The 19681-nt window shown below is 35.4% G+C and overlaps 1 protein-coding gene across 1 annotated transcript; it reads left to right on the top strand.

Moving 5' to 3' along the window:
- Positions 1 to 6290: 6290 nt before the first annotated feature.
- LOC112038615 (protein RADIALIS-like 3) lies at positions 6291 to 9347 on the top strand. Its single transcript, XM_024071441.2, has 2 exons — positions 6291 to 6962; positions 9108 to 9347. Exons 1-2 carry the CDS (start codon positions 6688 to 6690, stop codon positions 9133 to 9135), a joined length of 303 nt encoding a protein of 100 aa, XP_023927209.1. The 5' UTR covers positions 6291 to 6687; the 3' UTR covers positions 9136 to 9347.
- The last annotated feature ends 10334 nt before the right edge of the window (positions 9348 to 19681 follow it).

Below are 19681 nucleotides of genomic sequence, written 5' to 3'. Positions count from 1 at the left end.
CATAGTAATTGCATGATACTCACTTTTTAAACTTTCTAAGGAACCTTCCAAAGTTGTTTGGAATGACCACTAAGCTTTAGCAATACCTTCTCTTCAAAGAAAAATAAGCCATGAATGGAAGCTTTCCAAGATTGGTTTAAGATGTTGATAAAATATCTTGATAAAATATCAAAGTTGGAGGACCATTTTTCATGAAAAGGTCTACTTGTTCAGCCTCTCATCAAATGACCAGCCCCCAACTATTCCTATCAATTTGAAATAACATTTAACTACTAAACCAACTTGTTATATCTAGTCCGATCCATTTTTGCATGATTATCAATCATTGACATTTGATTGAGATAGTTGACAAATCATAACCACAATACATATGTTGTGTTTTGATATATATCAATCAAAACACCATATCTGGCTTCTCAAGGCATCATATGATTGGATAGTATTTTCTGAGAACAACCCTTGTTGGGCCAAAGGTAATATTGGCTCTGAGAAGAAAATGAAGAAATATGCAAGAAACCGTTTTATCATCATTTGCAAACTATGGTAATGGTAGCTTCTTTAGCTACAAATTTGATCCATTCCACTACATGACTTAATTTTTATTATCCCCATTGATTAATTAATTAGCAAATAAATTTGGAGTAAGCAATTGGTAATTCCAGCACTAATTCCAACATATTATGAATTCATCAGTTTGGAAAATAGGCTAATGAAAATTAATTCATTCAAAAACACACAAAGACATGCAATCAGGCATATCGTCGAAAGAATGAATGCAATAATGTGAGCTCTTTTTTATTTTTATTTTTAGATGGTTAGATAGTGGAGGAGGGAAGGGGAGGTTCTAACCATGCATTAGACTATCACTTAAACTCTAATGCGAGTTCATTTCTGTTTCAATTAGCATGTTGAAACGAGCATTTATATTATCTCAAGACTGCCATATATAGTTGATGTGGGTCATGAAATTATCTAGTATATCTAGTGTACTTCACATTCATTTTACATAAAGGTCGACCTTGCATGTGAATCTCATACATAAGACTCATATATATAAATGATTCACATAAGACCCATATAAATATGAGAGGATGGTAAAATATATTGGGATGCCATCAAAATACCCTTTAGTTTATAAACGTTTAAGGTTTTGGTGTAGTTGATTGAATGAAAATCACAATTTAATTATATATATAAGCTAATTAGCTGATTACATTTGGAACTTTTTGTTGATTAGTCATGACAGTTAGAACTTAGAAATCATAACTGATGTACATCTTAAACATAGCAGAGACACGTTGACAGAAACAGGCCATGAGAAATTAATTGGGGCCACATGCTTCATTTTACAGGGGATATTTGCGTGCATATCAGTCCGAAAGGGTTATTGGATTTGGACCATTGCATCTTTTAGCTATGGTTTATTAAGGTATCCGTTGGAAATTACCTAAAAAATCTATTAAAGAAATAATTAATATTATGTTACTTGTTATTTGTCACCAAAAAGAAGACTGGGTGGAGGTTGGATTTTTTTTTTTTTACTTAATGCATTTATATCACCAATTTCTAAAATGTTGATCATGACAAGGTTATTAGTATGTTTTTATTTTTATTTATTTATTTTATCATTAGATCTAATAAAAAAAAATAATGGTCTAAAAAATATATAACTCAAGTAGATGTAACTTTAACTAATCTTATATGTAGAAAATTTTTAGATTTTTTGCATGAATTTCGTTGTGTTGAAATCTCCTATGTACGTAGGATTGACAATGTTTCTGCCTATTTACTAGCAAAATATGCTTTAGGCATTGCTGATTTTTCTGTTTGGATTGAAGAGAATCATTATTTTATAGAACAAGCTTTTCACTAGGATGTATATTCTATTTTCAATTATGAATAAAATCTCAGTCTTCCTATAAAAAAAAAAATCAATTACAAGCCAACTGTGTAATCTTAGCTTCAAACAAGAACATAAAAATAGAGAGAGAAAGAAAGATTTAAGAGAAAAGAAATATTTAAGATATTATTGATCATGCTTAAAATGAAAAATTGCAGAGAGTATTGTTTATACAACACCCCATTACTACTGTGGGGGGAAAATGCCCAGTCTAAAGTAGTGAGCCTAGAGCTCCATGTGAGGAATACTGTGCGTCCGAAGAGAAGGAGAGGTAAGGGCAAGACCCTTCTGGAAGAGGGACCCCCAGAAAGAAAAGTGATTACAATTCGAAGAGATCGCCTTCTGTCCGAAGAGATTATACTCCTCTGACGCGAATAGTATGGATCAATTGAACATATAAAAGGTCAAAATGATCTTCCGAGGACTCCTTCTGATCAAGATAAGCTCTGGGTATATCTGGAGAAGATAAGAATGAGGAAATATCTAAAGGAAAATCTGCTACCACCGCATTTAAGGCACTGCAGCAACTTCTCTGGCCGCATTTATGTGGAGAAGATCTCTGAACAGTGTATCTTCACCTACTGCTACTCACACAGAGCTAAAGGATATGATTGACATGACATATACTCAAGTAGGCTCCCGGATGAGGTACAAGTGGACGATGGAGATGAGGAGAAGGGAGGTTATATAAAGGAAGAAAGCTCCTGAGAAAAGGAGGAGATGGAGGACGAGGGAGAACAAAAACAAAAAACTTTATTGTAACCCTAAGATCTGTATTCACCACATAATCAATAATATGTTCTCTTCGGACACCAATTCTTTACGTGTAAATTCATGTTGGTTTATGCTTGAGGGTTGTGATTAGTTGTTGTCGATTCCATAATCAATCTAGCTCTTTCACCTATTCTCTACAAATTCATTGTTTTGGGCTTGGGCCACAAATCCTAACCTTACAACTACTAATCTCATATTTACAAAATAAATATCTCTTCTAACAAATATAACAAACTTTTCCGATCGCTAACAGAATGTCAACAACATTTTGGATTTGTAACTAACTTTGGTGTCGAAGGCTACAAGACTGAACGATATCATTTGGTGTTTTGCATTTAAGGCTATGTTTGATTTAATGGAAATTGATTTCTTGAAAATAATTTCTGTATTTATAAGTGTTTGGGATGACAGAAAATGTTGGTCATCTGAAAATTGTTATTCGGTTGACTATAAAATAAAAGCATTCATGGTAGAAATTGATTTATGCTTTCATTTTCCATTAAACCATTTTTCCACCTCATCTAAAACTTATCAACCTAACCTCCACCCCTACTATCTGCCATCCAACCACCACCACCCACTAACGTCCTTAGTCTCTAGTTGCTAGCTTTGCTGCCATTGCCGATCCCTAGTCACAATCTTTTTGAAAGCCCTAAAGATCTCCATTGATAACAAAAGAATATATCACTACAACAACAAAATTCTTAACCTAATATAATATTTGTTGATGGTGCCTTAGGGCCTTTTGTCATCTTATCTTACCCTATTCAATTAATAATAAGAAAAAAAATGATTTTTTTCTTTTTTTGGTTGATAAATATGAAAAAAAGAAAAAGAAAAAGTGATTGGGTATATGTGTATATAGCATATTCATAAATTATCATCACATATAATTGACCTTGTTATACCCCACTTTTGATGAATTTAGCTTCTAGCTAGACATGCAGAGTCACTGCTTGGTTGAAACTTCACCCACCAATCAACTGACACAAAATCACCCTCCTATCCAATAAGAAAACCAGCCTCACCTGTTGACTCTACAAAATACATGCAGAAGCAAACAACTTGTTATAGATATCATTCTACTTTTGCCAAAAAAATAAAATAAAAAACATGGTACGGTTAAAGGTATCCAGCTAGAACCATTTGGAATGTTGTTCAGGACAAAGATTCGAAAACCCAATTCCAAGATCTAAAGCTGAAAAGTAAATAATAAAAAATTAACTCTGCAAGAGTTCTTGGCAGTGTGTTCTCAGTCCAAAAGATTTGTCAGTGATCACCATAGCTTGAGAAACTAGAACAAAGTCCAAAATATTTTAAGTTGAGTGAGTCTGACATAGAAAAGATATAGAATAAGACACTATTGTCATAATTAATGTTATTACTAAGAAGATTCAAGATGGTACATGCTTAGTCTAGAAACATTAACCCATAAATGAAATGAGTGAGAAACTAAATTTTAAAAGAATGGACCGGGAAGGGTAAGAGTACATAGAATCCATTGTGAATAGCTCTAAGACCTGATCAATGGAACACAAGAAGAAACAGGGGAAGATAAGATGGTTTGGTTGAGAGTGTGATAAAACTCTCAACTGGGATATCAAAAATTCAAATCCTCTGGCTATTCCCAATTATCAAATTATCAAAAGGGTTAAATTTGTTGTTAACACATTATTTTACACAATTTTAAAAATCTTGATTAGTTACTTTCTCACATGTATACATGTAAAACTATATAAAATAAGTTACGCGTTATAAACATTTTTATTATTAAAAAGAAAAACCTTAGCCTGTGACACAAGTTAAAAAAAGTTTACTAGGGTATATTTGCAAACTTTTGTCAAAGATTGAAAATAATTATGTCGCTAGCCGAAAAAGTTATTCAGTGTTTTTGTGACATGTTTCTTCTTCCTCACATGAAGATAAACCCTACATACATGGGTCCACCCTCATGTGAGAAAGAATAAACATGCAACGGGGTAGATTTTTTCCGCTGGCAGAGGCAAGGAAGCAGAAATGTCAAAAAATGCATGCCAGTCCAATCGGTGGAGAACCTTTATTTTTCCTTGTTTGGTATGTCTAGTAAGTAGTAACCTTCTTAAAATTTGCGCTTGCCAGCCCCCCTGCCGCCCCTACTTTTTTTTTTTTTTTTTTTTTACTTTTAATTTTAATTTTAAATTTTATAATATTTTACTTTTTATTTTTAAATTTTGTACATTTTGTTTGTAACTGTAATATTCCCTAGTTGTTCATCAAAAAAAGTAATACTCCCTAGTCTTAAATTAATAGTCCTATGTTCTATTTTAAAATGTCTCAAAATGAAATATTTTTTGAAAAATAAATAAATAAATTTCTTAACATTCCGGTCACTTTATTTAAAAAGTCAATACTCTTCTTTCTCCCAAATTTCTAATTATAGAGGAGAGTTTTGAAAATTTTGTTTAAAATAAAAGAAATGTATTAACTTTTTAAATAAAAAGTGAAGAAAGAGTGTTGACTTTATAAATTTTCTAACGTACCTTTCATTTTCTTTAAATTGCACTTTTATTTTTATTATTTTTTAAGAGTATTATTTTAGTCTAAATTGAGTCTTTATATCATATAGTAGAAGTATTATTTAGGAGAAGATTTCCACTTCTACAAAAGAAGTCCAACATTGATGCTGCAATTTGACCAAACAAGTCATTCCTTGATGCTGTGTGTTGTGATCATTTGGGAATATTTATCTATGCTTGGAAAAATTTAACCTGGGGTTAGACAAGTTTTTTAAGGTGATGCTCTAAACATCATGGAACCCATTCAAAACTCTGCAGTCACACCTCATTGGGTCATCTCTTCTATCATCCCCAACATAAACCACCAGTCCCAATCCTTTCATCTTGCTTATTTTTTTGTGGTTGTAAAGAATGCCAATTGTGCTGCTTATGGTCTCACTGCCTGGGCTCCTTTTTGTAATTGTTGTGAGGCCCTTCCCATCTCCAATCTTCCTACCCACATCTTGGAGCCAGAGATGATAGATGGCCCGGGCCCTAACCCCCTTTTTCCTTAATAAAATTCATCATTTAACCACCAAAAAAGAAAGAAAGAAAGAGAGGAGTCTTCGTCTCTTCATTCTTCATTCCTTTCATAAGAGTGAATAAATTCTTGAAATTAAGTTTTTTTTTTTTTGAAACTTTAAAATGGAAAATTATATAATACTTTGGAGGTATAATAATGACTTATTATTTTCTCATCTCACATAAATAGTAGGTCACATTATGAACTCAATTAAGAAGATCCATTATTACATGAAAGGAAAGAATATATCATTATCATACTCTCATAGTATTGTATAATTACTCCTTTAAAATATCCTCTACAATGTAAATTAAAATCATAAGTGCAACTAAAAATAAAAATTGCAGTACTTGTTTTATTTATTTATTTTTCCTTATTGATTCGAGATCTCTCTTTAGTAAGTGTTCCAATTAAGTTGTAGTATATTATTACTCCTAACCCTTCATATGGTATTACACCGCACCACTTTGCTGATTTTTTAGGCTAAAAGGTAATGGATTGTCTACCTACTTATTAATTATGCAACTAGCCTCTGTGCTTAGCCTTGGAAATTCTATATTTTCTATTTGCATTATAAACGAAGAAAAGATTCTTAATTTCTTAGGAACACATAAAAAAACAAAACCCAGAAAGCCTTTCCTTTGAAACTGATTCCCTCCTCCTCTGCCTAGTGGCTGAACCTTGTCCTGCTTCATTTGTGGTTCCAAAGGGAGACGGGTCACACCTCAATCCACCTTTTGACAAAATAGATTCGCCAACTGGCTCCACCACACCACCCTATAAACCATTTTATAAGCAAGCACAGCATGAGCAAGCACCCATGGCAGTCTCTTCTCTTGCATGAACCACATCCCCAAAGCCTTCTCTTTTGTTCTTGTTTCTTCAGCACTAGTTCTCACCATTCCTTTAGACACTTTAGGATTTGAATTGAAAGCACAAAGTTTAGAGCAACTTTGATGGCTTCAAGTTCTCTTAGTAAGCAAAACTCCAGCTCCTCTTGGACACCAGAGCAGAACAAAAGGTTTGAGAAAGCACTAGCATTGTATGATAAGGAGACCCCTGACCGGTGGCAGAATGTAGCCAAGGCTGTGGGTGGGAATAAAACAGCTGAGGAAGTGAAAAGACACTATGAAATCCTTTTAGAGGATCTCAGGCATATTGAGTCTGGTCTTGTTCCTATTCCCAAGTACAGGTCCAATGGAAGCAGTGCCAACATTGATGAAGAAGAGAGGTAATGACTTCATGAAAATTATATGAGTACCTAGATTCTTTTAACTTTTCTTCTTTCTTCTTTCTATGATAAGTGTCTAAAGCTTTTCCAGCACCTGACTATTTCTTGAATTCTCAAATTTGTCTAGTCTGTTGTTCCACACGCACCATATAATTACAGGAATCTCGTGTGACCTCCTTTAACTTCTCTTTCTTTTATCTTTCTCATGCATGCACCGTCCCATTTAGTCTATGGCCTCAAAGTACTTTTTAGAATTAAGCATCATTGCAGAACTCGTGTCTGCAAATTTGTATAGTTCAATAAGGCCAAAAGTAAAACTATAGTGGTTTTAATTTAAACGTTTTTGTCTCAAGTTAGCCATAGTTATAATAAAAGCAAACTCATTTACTTAATCATAATAAAAGCAGTATCCTATAAATTGTGAAATTTTGTGGGTTTACACCAAAGTTTACACCCAACCTATATAGGCGTATGTGCTAATTGATTCACACATAAACATGATATAAAAAGATTTCAGAGCAGGATAGAGGGCCATTGGCTAAATTTAGCCTAAACTATAAAAGATTGGTAGCAAAATCTTTACGAGTTTTGACCCAGTGTGGTCCACCCTTTTGCTTCATTTTCTTAGAAGCCAACCCTTTCCACACTTTCGTAAACAACTTGTTTATTCCACCAAAAGAATCTACATTTCCTTTAGCTTCTTATCCTGTCCCTGATTAGAAGAAAGCCCCACATGAGATATATTCCAATTTGATATGTATTAAAAAGTAATGGTTCGTACACAGGGAGCATCAAAGGAATACATATTTATAAGTCAATAAGAATATCATTTATTCAGCAAAAAAATAAGAATATCATTTTTTTTTTCTTCACCTTCTGTGGACTAGTATATATACCACATAATGCTTCTCTCCAATACTCTAAATAGTATTTCAAAATGCATATCCTCTTCTGCTTTAGTACTTTCTCCTCCACTCTGCCTCTTAATTTTATTTTATTTTTACTTCATAATAGTGACACAATTTAGCATTTATTCCACAAAGATTAAAATCCCATATTAGCATCTAAAAGTGTCATGATCAGCATTATATAGTTGTCAAAAGGAATATAAATTTGAAGGATTAAATTAGTAAATAGATAAATAAAGAAGGAAGGAAGGGAAGCACTCATAAGTGACAAAATAAGCCAAAGACTCGGAGAAAGTTAGGCTCCAAGATAATTTGGAGCTCTATTTTTCAATTAATTACGTGACAATTTATAATACTATCTATTTATATTATTTAAATTAGTTTGTAATCTCATGCATATGTATGAATACATTTTAAAAATTGCAATTAGATGCATGTTATAATTCAAACATAAGTTGCATATGGTCATTATTATATTTGGTTATCTCTTAAAAAAGCATTGTAAGAATATTCTTTAGTAGAAAATGCAAATTGTTCATGCTTGTGCATTTTATTCTAGGAAAAAAAAATGATTTAGTATTTTACTTCTTAACTTAATTTTTGTTATTGTGATGCAATAAATTTCTATTTAAGTTTTTTAATTATAGTTTTATAAATTTTTATTATTGAATTATCTCATTTAATTCAAAATTCAAAATAATACTCCATCTCTCAAATAATAAGTTTCTTTTAAAAAAAGAAAAGCAAAAATAAAGGAGTTGTCTAGTTGTCTAAAGTTCAATATTCTATAAATTTTTTTTTTAAATTCTTATTAAAAGTGGTGTCATATTTAATATAATACTAACAAAATTCTCGATATATACATGCAATAAGTGATAAATACTTGCACCATTTGACAAGTCATATGACTTATTAAAAAAGTTATGTGATTAAAATTATACATAAATGATCTCTTTAATTGTTATGTCATGGATTGGAGCAAGATAACTCCTAATTAATTTAAAACCAAACTTTTTGCAAGAGTTCCATAGTTCTATCACACATATATATACCCTATAGTGTGATCCGGTTGCCATGTGGGAGAGAACCTTTAATATCTAGTTTTTGGTTCAAGAAGAAATAGAATAAGAACAATGCATGCATAATAAATTGGAGGTCTTGAGCGAATTAGAAATTCCTTTTTTTTTTTTTAAGTATTTTCATAAGCTTACTTTATAATTTCTTGCTTTCTATACAGGCTTCTGAAGTATCTTAAGCTGCGGTGATCCATGTCCAAGCCACAGCCACCTTTCATTCAAGTTTAAAAGCAGATTTATGAGAAGTAAATCTGTGTATCAATATGTATCTTTCTCTTCTTCTTCTTCTTCCCTTTTTTTTTTTTTTGTGAGAATCCTGTATCAATGTGTATCACTGCAACTTAGTGCAGGTATTAGATCGTCCTAAATGTAATAAAATATCCATCTTTATTTAAAAAAAATATATATTGTCAACCTTTCCAGTAAATCACTACCTAGTTCTTTTAAAAAAAACAAGTTGCTGCTGCATTTCAGTAGGACAAAAAATAACATAATCCACTCCAATCCAGTTATGTTGAACATTTATTATATACCTTCAAAAGAAAAAATATAAATTTAGCACCAAAAAAAAAAAAAAAAAAAAATCTAAAAGATAGAAGTGGGCCTTCCTGGCCCGCCAGCAAGCGCAACTTACCCCAAAAGTGATTGGATTAGGGTCAAAAGGTAAATCACAAAGTCAGGCTAGGCCTCATACTTTAGGCCCGAGTAATTTGTAGGCCATCCAAATCCAGAATTAAGAATGGGCCCAACTTCCTATTATTGAATATCGAGCTTGATCATAACTTTTAGTGCCTCTTGTATTAAAGCCTTTTTAGTTAAATCATTTAAGAGAGAGAGAGTATTAAATAGCAAATTCTTTAGATTTTGTTGCTTATTTGATAGAAAATTTAGTATAGTCTTTTGAGGATTGAAAAAAAAAAAAAAATAGAATGATCCAATTGACAACGTTAGTAGAGTTTAAAAATGAGATTGACAATATTGAGACTTTAAGGATTGAATTGATATTTATTGTACAATTTGAACTTTAACCCTTTTTTTTGGGGGCTAAAAAATTGGGAGAATTGAATGTAATTAACTATTGTTGTTTGGGTTTCTCAAAAAAAAAAAAAAAACTATTGTTGTTTGGGGATGTTTCTTGTATAGTCTTTTTGTTTTTTTGTTTTCCTTTATCAGGTTGGTTGTTCCCGTCTCATGCTTAAAAGTAACATATGGGTGCAATACATGGTGGCAAAAGAGAGGAAAACAACCATGATCCATGGTTGAGGGCAACGTAGGAGCTTAAAAAAACTAGCGATGGTATATACCAACTGATTGGGGGGTGTGAAGGAAGCATCGAAAATATCAGATACACATGCAAATAATGGGACTTGTTGCAAAATTCTGAGGCATCACACACAGACTTACAGACTTACAATGTGAAAGGTAGAGGAATCATTATTGCGTACCCTTGACATGATGGTTACTTCACAAGTATAAGTATTTGCATGTGGAGATCAATTCAAGTGAGGTTGTTTAAATGTTCATGATGTGATAAGATCTAATCCATCTATTTCACAATAGATAGTCAAGATTATTAGAACTCCTTGATAAAGTTACTCTAAGATCATAGTAAGACACTATTAAAAAGAAAATTTACTAACTATATTTTGGTTAGCAAAAATAGAAATTGCCAAAGGTTTTTTTATTGCCTGACAATAAAGCTTTAGTGTGAAACTATATATATATATATATATATCAAAGCTTGGATTTTTTTTTCTATATATAAGATAAAGGTTGCTCACAAGTATATTGTTCATGCATAGGTACATTATTCAACAAAAACAAAATGTAAAAAGGAGGTACATTATTCACAGAGAGAGAGAGAGAGAGAGAGAGAGAGAGAGAGAGAGAGAGCATTTATGAATAAATTCGAAGCTATTTGGTTTCCTCTTCATGTTCTTTTTGATGTTTTTCGTATGATCATCGTGCTACTTGTTATGCCCTTCATATTCTTTTCAATGCTTCCTGTAGTATTTAATGAATCATGGTTCTAAATGAAAAGGTTTTCTTATGCCCTTCATGTTTTTTTCCATGCTCTTTGATCACCGTGTTCTTTTAGATGATCTTCGTAGCATTTTAAAAAACAGGTTTCCATATGAAGAAGTTTTTCATCTCTCTTATTGAGGCATGAAATAATGCACTTTTTAGCAACGGTAACCACACGGTGCTTCTTAGCTATCAGATTAGGATCCCTCTTAATAAGATTCTTCGAAAGAGCATACCCCGTGCAAGCTTCTAACATTGCAAAAGCACAATCGCAAAAATCAACTGGATTACCGACTACTTTGAAATTATTATAGCACTAGTGTGTACTACAACAAGAGTAAGGATAAACCATATCATCATCACCAACATAGATTTTTTCATAAATCTCCTAGCCATAAAATTTTCACCGCAGTTGACATTTTCTAATTTTTTAGTAACGTTCATAACAATAATTTAGGACTATACCCTTACACTATATATTCAATAGAATGATTAGACACATTTGAAATAAATTCAATTCAATATATATATATATATATATAAATTTATTCTTAAAAAAAAAATGTTTACAAAAGGTGTGGCTAAAGAATTTTTAATTGGAAGTACAGGCATTTTTTATTGACTTCCAAGTATAAGTAATGTCATTTCATAATGATCATAAGGCATCTTTATAATNAAAAAAAAAAAAAAAAAAAAATCTAAAAGATAGAAGTGGGCCTTCCTGGCCCGCCAGCAAGCGCAACTTACCCCAAAAGTGATTGGATTAGGGTCAAAAGGTAAATCACAAAGTCAGGCTAGGCCTCATACTTTAGGCCCGAGTAATTTGTAGGCCATCCAAATCCAGAATTAAGAATGGGCCCAACTTCCTATTATTGAATATCGAGCTTGATCATAACTTTTAGTGCCTCTTGTATTAAAGCCTTTTTAGTTAAATCATTTAAGAGAGAGAGAGTATTAAATAGCAAATTCTTTAGATTTTGTTGCTTATTTGATAGAAAATTTAGTATAGTCTTTTGAGGATTGAAAAAAAAAAAAAAATAGAATGATCCAATTGACAACGTTAGTAGAGTTTAAAAATGAGATTGACAATATTGAGACTTTAAGGATTGAATTGATATTTATTGTACAATTTGAACTTTAACCCTTTTTTTTGGGGGCTAAAAAATTGGGAGAATTGAATGTAATTAACTATTGTTGTTTGGGTTTCTCAAAAAAAAAAAAAAAACTATTGTTGTTTGGGGATGTTTCTTGTATAGTCTTTTTGTTTTTTTGTTTTCCTTTATCAGGTTGGTTGTTCCCGTCTCATGCTTAAAAGTAACATATGGGTGCAATACATGGTGGCAAAAGAGAGGAAAACAACCATGATCCATGGTTGAGGGCAACGTAGGAGCTTAAAAAAACTAGCGATGGTATATACCAACTGATTGGGGGGTGTGAAGGAAGCATCGAAAATATCAGATACACATGCAAATAATGGGACTTGTTGCAAAATTCTGAGGCATCACACACAGACTTACAGACTTACAATGTGAAAGGTAGAGGAATCATTATTGCGTACCCTTGACATGATGGTTACTTCACAAGTATAAGTATTTGCATGTGGAGATCAATTCAAGTGAGGTTGTTTAAATGTTCATGATGTGATAAGATCTAATCCATCTATTTCACAATAGATAGTCAAGATTATTAGAACTCCTTGATAAAGTTACTCTAAGATCATAGTAAGACACTATTAAAAAGAAAATTTACTAACTATATTTTGGTTAGCAAAAATAGAAATTGCCAAAGGTTTTTTTATTGCCTGACAATAAAGCTTTAGTGTGAAACTATATATATATATATATATATCAAAGCTTGGATTTTTTTTTCTATATATAAGATAAAGGTTGCTCACAAGTATATTGTTCATGCATAGGTACATTATTCAACAAAAACAAAATGTAAAAAGGAGGTACATTATTCACAGAGAGAGAGAGAGAGAGAGAGAGAGAGAGAGAGAGAGAGAGCATTTATGAATAAATTCGAAGCTATTTGGTTTCCTCTTCATGTTCTTTTTGATGTTTTTCGTATGATCATCGTGCTACTTGTTATGCCCTTCATATTCTTTTCAATGCTTCCTGTAGTATTTAATGAATCATGGTTCTAAATGAAAAGGTTTTCTTATGCCCTTCATGTTTTTTTCCATGCTCTTTGATCACCGTGTTCTTTTAGATGATCTTCGTAGCATTTTAAAAAACAGGTTTCCATATGAAGAAGTTTTTCATCTCTCTTATTGAGGCATGAAATAATGCACTTTTTAGCAACGGTAACCACACGGTGCTTCTTAGCTATCAGATTAGGATCCCTCTTAATAAGATTCTTCGAAAGAGCATACCCCGTGCAAGCTTCTAACATTGCAAAAGCACAATCGCAAAAATCAACTGGATTACCGACTACTTTGAAATTATTATAGCACTAGTGTGTACTACAACAAGAGTAAGGATAACCATATCATCATCACCAACATAGATTTTTTCATAAATCTCCTAGCCATAAAATTTTCACCGCAGTTGACATTTTCTAATTTTTTAGTAACGTTCATAACAATAATTTAGGACTATACCCTTACACTATATATTCAATAGAATGATTAGACACATTTGAAATAAATTCAATTCAATATATATATATATATATATAAATTTATTCTTAAAAAAAAATGTTTACAAAAGGTGTGGCTAAAGAATTTTTAATTGGAAGTACAGGCATTTTTTATTGACTTCCAAGTATAAGTAATGTCATTTCATAATGATCATAAGGCATCTTTATAATTTTTATATAAACTTGTGATTCTTCACAAATTTCAAGTATATTTGTATGAGTACGATTGATTTCAAAGAGTATTCCAAATGTCACAATGTTATGCTTTCAAGAAGGTGAATATATTAGAGTGTGTCGAGTAAACTCATATTACTTATCATTTATGAAAAGACACTCCATGAGCGTATTTTGCAGAACCCTTTCCTTGTAGGAGTCCTTTTGATTAACATTGAGCGTGGAGCACAAGATATCTTATTATACACGCATGCATGGAGCTCAAGTAAAGCCACATCAGAACCATCGAGGTCTTGTATACCCCCTTCAGCTTATAGTCATTAGCTTTCCGTCGACGCTCATGGTGCTCCTGTCAGCTTTGAGGTGGACCCTAGACTTCCTCTTGTCGTCACTTATTAATAGACTGTCGCTTCATCCCTTTTCATTGGTGATTCTAATATTGTAAATTTATCCTTATCACTCATTAATACACATATCTCGTGGGATCCTTTCTTGCCTTCAGCTTTCTCCCCGTCAGCTTGTCATTTTGTCCAGGTATAAATGCCATTAGGTCATAAGATGAAGCCATCAACTTAACGGCTTCATCTTGTGTGAAGTCGTTAGCTTAGAGACGGATAACTTCATCTTATGTGAAGTCTTCAGGTTAGAGACTGACAGTTTCATCTTACGTAATGTCTTCAGTATGCATAATAGAGCTGACGGGTCTTTGGAGATTAACAACTTCTTTTATTTTGCCAATTAAAAATTCCCTTTATCAATAAGGATGATTGTGGGAGGCATAGCAGCCACCGGCTTATCAAAAAAGGCTCGAAAGACTTATCTCAGAATGGTCCAGAACGTCCAACTCACGGGTGTCATCCCGAAGATGCCGCGGGTTGACAACCCCATTATTGGTTTCTCGGAAGAAGATGCCCGACGTCTTCACCATCCGCATGACGATGCACTCATCGTTAGCATCCAAGTAGGAGACTATAACACGTACTGAGTCTTGGTCGATAATGGAAGCTCCATAGATATTCTCTACTACCCAACATTCCAACAAATGCGGATCAGTAGAGAGCGGCTAGGTCCAACCAACGCTCCACTTGTCGGGTTTGGAGGAACAAAAGTATACCCCCTAGGCGTGGTCACGTTACCCGTCACCATTGGAGATTACCCTTAGCAAATCACTAGGGATGTTACATTCCTTATGGTCAACTGCTCCTCTGCCTACAACGCCATCATAGGGCAACCTACCCTTAACTCGTGGAAGGCCGTAACTTCAACCTATCACCTGATGATCAAATTCCCTATTAAATAGGAAGTAGGGGAATTGCAAGGGGACCAAATAGCTGCACACGAATGTTATATTACAATGTTGAAAATGGTCGACCATTTGTAAACTATGAGCATAGAAGAACAACGAACGGGGGTAGAACCCGTAGAGAGGCTCAAGGAGATACCCTTCGATAGCTCTAAACTTGACAGAACCACAAGGATCAGCACTCTTACCAGCCCGACTGCTCGCTCAGCACTTGTAACTTTCCTAAAGGAAAATCAAGACGTGTTCGCCTGGAGTCATGAAGATATGCAAGGGATTGACCCTTTAGTCATGGTACACAGGTTGAATGTCTCGCCATCTTGTCCACCTGTCCGACAGAAGAAGTGAGTTTTCGCCCAAGAACGAGACCGAGTGATAACAGAAGAAGTCGGCAAGTTATAAGAGGCAGGCTTCATTAGGAAAGTATACTACCCCGATTGGTTAGTAAGTTTGGTAATGGTAAAAAAGTCAACGAAAAATGGAGGATGTACATAGTCTTTACGGATCTGAACAAAGCATGCCCCAAAGATAGCTACCCTCTCCCTCGAGTCGACGTACTGGTAGACTCTACAGCCCAGCACCAGCTACTGAGCTTCATGGACGTCTTCTTAGGATATAATCAAATCCAAATGGATGAAGTGGACCAGGAGAAGACTTCATTTGTTACCAGCCAAGGTCTTTTTTATTACAAAGTAATGTCATTCGGCCTTAGGAATGCGGGCGCAACATATCAGAGACTTATGAATAAGATGTTTGCAAACCAAATCAGGAGGAATGTTCAGGTCCACGTCGACGATATGTTGGTAAAAAGCTGAAGGGAGGAGGACCATCTGAAGGATCTTAAAGAAACATTCGGCACCCTTCGCTCCTATAACATGAAGCTCAATCCGAGTAAGTGTACATTAGAAGTGACGGCGGGAAAATTTCTAGGCTATATGGTATCCCAAAGAGGTATCGAGGCCGACCTAGACAAAATCAGGGCCATAGTAGAGATGGCCCCCCCTGAAGAACATAAAGGAAGTGCAGAGTTTAAACGGCAAAGTTGCTGCCCTGAATAGGTTCATATCAAGGGCGACGGATAAATGTCTACCCTTCTTTCGCACGCTGAAGAAATCATTCTAGTGGACAACTGAGTGTCAGCAAGCATTCGAAGAGCTGAAGGCTTACCTCTCTTCTCCTCTGCTGCTAAGCCTTTCACAACCGAAGGAAGAGCTTTTTCTCTATCTAGCTGTCTCCTCGGTAGCCGTCGGCGCGACCTTGATCAAAGAAGAAGATAAGGTTCAAAAGCCCATGTACTACTCCATTTGGGCATTTTGTGGTGCAAAGGAAAGGTATCCACCATGGAAATGCTCACCTTCGCTTTAGTTACGACAGCTTGCAAACTCAAGCCGTACCTTCAAGCCCACACGGTGATCGTCTTGGTCGACAAGCCCTTACGAAGGGCGATGAGCAACCCCGAAGCTGCTAGTTGATTGGCACTATGGGCAATAGAATTGAGCAAGTTTGATATTCAGTACCGCCCGCGCACCGCCATCAAAGGGCAAGTCGTCGTTGACTTCATAGCAGAGTTCACTAACAGGAAAGACAAGGGAGTAGAGGAATGTCCGTAGTGGACAATACATACGAACGGGTCGTCAAATAGGCAAGCCGGGGGTATAGGTGTCGTTCTTCTCTCTCCCAAAGGAGACTAGATCGAATGTATGGTCTGCCTTGATTTTCCCGCCACTAACAATGAAACGGAGTACGAAACTTTAGTAGAACGGCTTGATCTCGCCAAAGCTGTAGGAGCTACAAGCGTGGTCATTTACTACGACTTTCAGGTCGTCACCAACTAGATAAACGGAGACTACGAGTGTAGAGGCGAAAGGATGAGGAGATATTTGGACCAAGCAAGGAGGAGGGTCGATGAGTTGAAGGCCAAAATTATACAGATCCCCAGGGGAGCAAACGAGCAAGCTGATCGCCTGGCCAAAGCTACTTCAGTTGAACCTATGACCACCTCGATAATGTACTCTCTTTTATACAACTTTCTCCACTAATAGATTCCGTCGATATGTAGGAGATAGGTTCTGAAAGCAATTAGACCACGCCGTTAGTCTCTTACTTGAAAAATGGCGTCTTACCAGACGGAAGGGAGGCTGCAAGAAAGCTGAAGGTCCAAGCAGCAAGATTCGTCTTAATAAGAGACATCTTGTACATAAGAGGCTTCTCCCGCCCATACCTAAAGTGTTTAGGTCTTGAAGAAGCAGACTATATCATGAGGGAAGTACATGAGGGGATTTGCGGAAACCATTTAGGGTCACGGTCGTTGGTACACAAACTCGTCCGAGCAAGGTATTACTGGCCCACCATGCAGAAGGATGCTCAGGCATATGTCAAAGCCTGTGACAAGTGTCAAAGGTTCAACAATGTTATCAGATAGCCTTCCAAGGAATTAATCCCAATGATAACCCCATGGCCATTCGCCCAGTGGGAATTAGACATCATGGGGCCGTTTTTAATAGCGGTGCGACAGTTGAAGTTCCTGATAGTGGACATAGACTATTTTACAAAATGGGTGGAAGCTAAAGTCTTAGCCACCATTACAAAAAGAAACGTGAGAGGCTTTGTTTGGAGGATCATCATATACAGGTTTGGGACCCCTAGAGTCTTAGTCTCAAACAACGGGAAATAATTTGACAATGACTCATTCCGAGACTTTTTCTCACAACAAGGAATCAGAAATCACTACTCCTCCCCCGCCCACCCTTAAGCTAATAGACAAATCGAAGTCATGAACCGATCCTTGCTCAAAATTATCAAGATTCGGCTCGAGGGGGCAAAGGGCATATGTTCTGAAGAGCTGCCGAGCATACTATGGGCATACAGGACAACAGCATGGACTCCTATAGGAAAGACACCATTTCAGCTAACATACAAAAGTGAAGCAGTCATTCCAGCTGAGGTCGGACTCATAACCTACAGGGTGGACAATCATGATGAAAGTAGAAATGACGAAGCTATACGTCTACAGCTTGATCTAGTTGACGAAGTCAAGGTGACAGTAGAACAAAGGCTCGCACAGTATCAGTATAGCATGGCTAAACACTACAACTCTCGTGTTCGACATAGAGACTTTCAGGTTGGAGATCTTGTTTTAAGAAAGGTCATGGGTACTGCCAGAGATCTTACCCAAGGGAAGCTCGACCCTAACTAGGAAAGACCTTACCGAATCACATCATGGCAAAGGAAAGACACTTACCACCTGGAGACAATAGACGGACAAAAGCTGCACCATCCATGGAGCACCGAGCACCTATGAAAGTACTACCAGTAGAGAGGATGGCATGAAGAGTGGCACCCTTTTATTTCTAGTTTACCTTAGTTAATTTTAGCTACACTCCTCAGTTTTTCTATTTTATTTAGTGTTCGCTACAATAACTCTTTTTTTAAGCCCAAGGGGCGGGTCTTCTTCTTTTCAAGAACTACTTTTTCTACGAATGCATGGTTTATCGTAATAAGAGGAGTTTATTTAGATATGCTAAGGTGTTTATCTACAGAAAATTCAAGTCCATAAAGTGGACAACTTCATCCCAGAAGGATGAAAATTCATCATGTCTATAAAATGGACAAGCTTATTATCAATGTCCATAAAGAAGACGACTTGATCTCAGAAGGATGAAATATGATCGTCTGTTTATATTATCATCTACAAAGTAGACGGCCCTACTATTAACTCCATAAAGTAGACAACTTCACCCCAAAAAAGGTGAAATAATGTTAAACCCATAAAGTCCACAATGCAGACGAGTCGATAAAGTAGACGACTCTAATACGCAATCCATAAAATGGACAACTTCATCTCAAGGAGATAAAAAATTATTAAGTCCAAAAAGGGGAGATTTATTGATGTCCATAAAATAGACAACATTGTTAAAATCCATAAAGTAGACGACATTGTTAAGTCCAAAAAGTGGACAACTTTATCATTTAAGCCCATGACATAGGCAGCTTCATCCCAAGATGATGAAACGATGTTATAGTCCTTAGAAGGGACAAACCAAAAGTCCATAAAGTAGACAGGTCCATTGGTCAATAAAGTGGATGAACCCATTACTTAATAAGGTGAACGAAGTTATTGGAGCTGACGGCTTCACTACAATACCATTTACTTAAAATTGGTCACTGAAGCTGACAGCTTCACAAAATAACCATTTACGTAAAAATGGTCATTGGAGCTGATGGCTTCACTAAATTATCATTTGCTTAAGTTGTCATTAGGACTGTCCAACCCAACCCGGAACCCAACCAGCCCGAGCAACTCGCCCAAACCCGAACTAAAAACCGCTCAAAACCGACCACTTCGACAGTCGGGGATGTGTCGCCGCCCATAGAACCGACGTCTTCGGGTCGATAGGCGGGTTTCCTCTCCCAAAACCTGAGCAACCTGACCCGAGCATAGAACCAAAAACTTCCAGTGATATTTGGAGATCTCCGGCGAAAACATACAAAAACTAGCAATATTTGGAGTTTTTTGGCAAAAATTTACTTGAAACCCATCAGATCGAACCAGATACGACAAGATCTTGTCAAGATCAAGTCTAGATTTGACGAGAT

The sequence above is a fragment of the Quercus suber genome, unplaced genomic scaffold (assembly GCF_002906115.3).
Source record: "Quercus suber isolate HL8 unplaced genomic scaffold, Cork oak 2.0 scaffold_692, whole genome shotgun sequence".
Taxonomy (NCBI): Eukaryota; Viridiplantae; Streptophyta; class Magnoliopsida; order Fagales; family Fagaceae; genus Quercus; species Quercus suber.
Note: the sequence above shows the minus strand (reverse complement) of the source record. Positions and strands in the feature narration are given on the sequence as shown.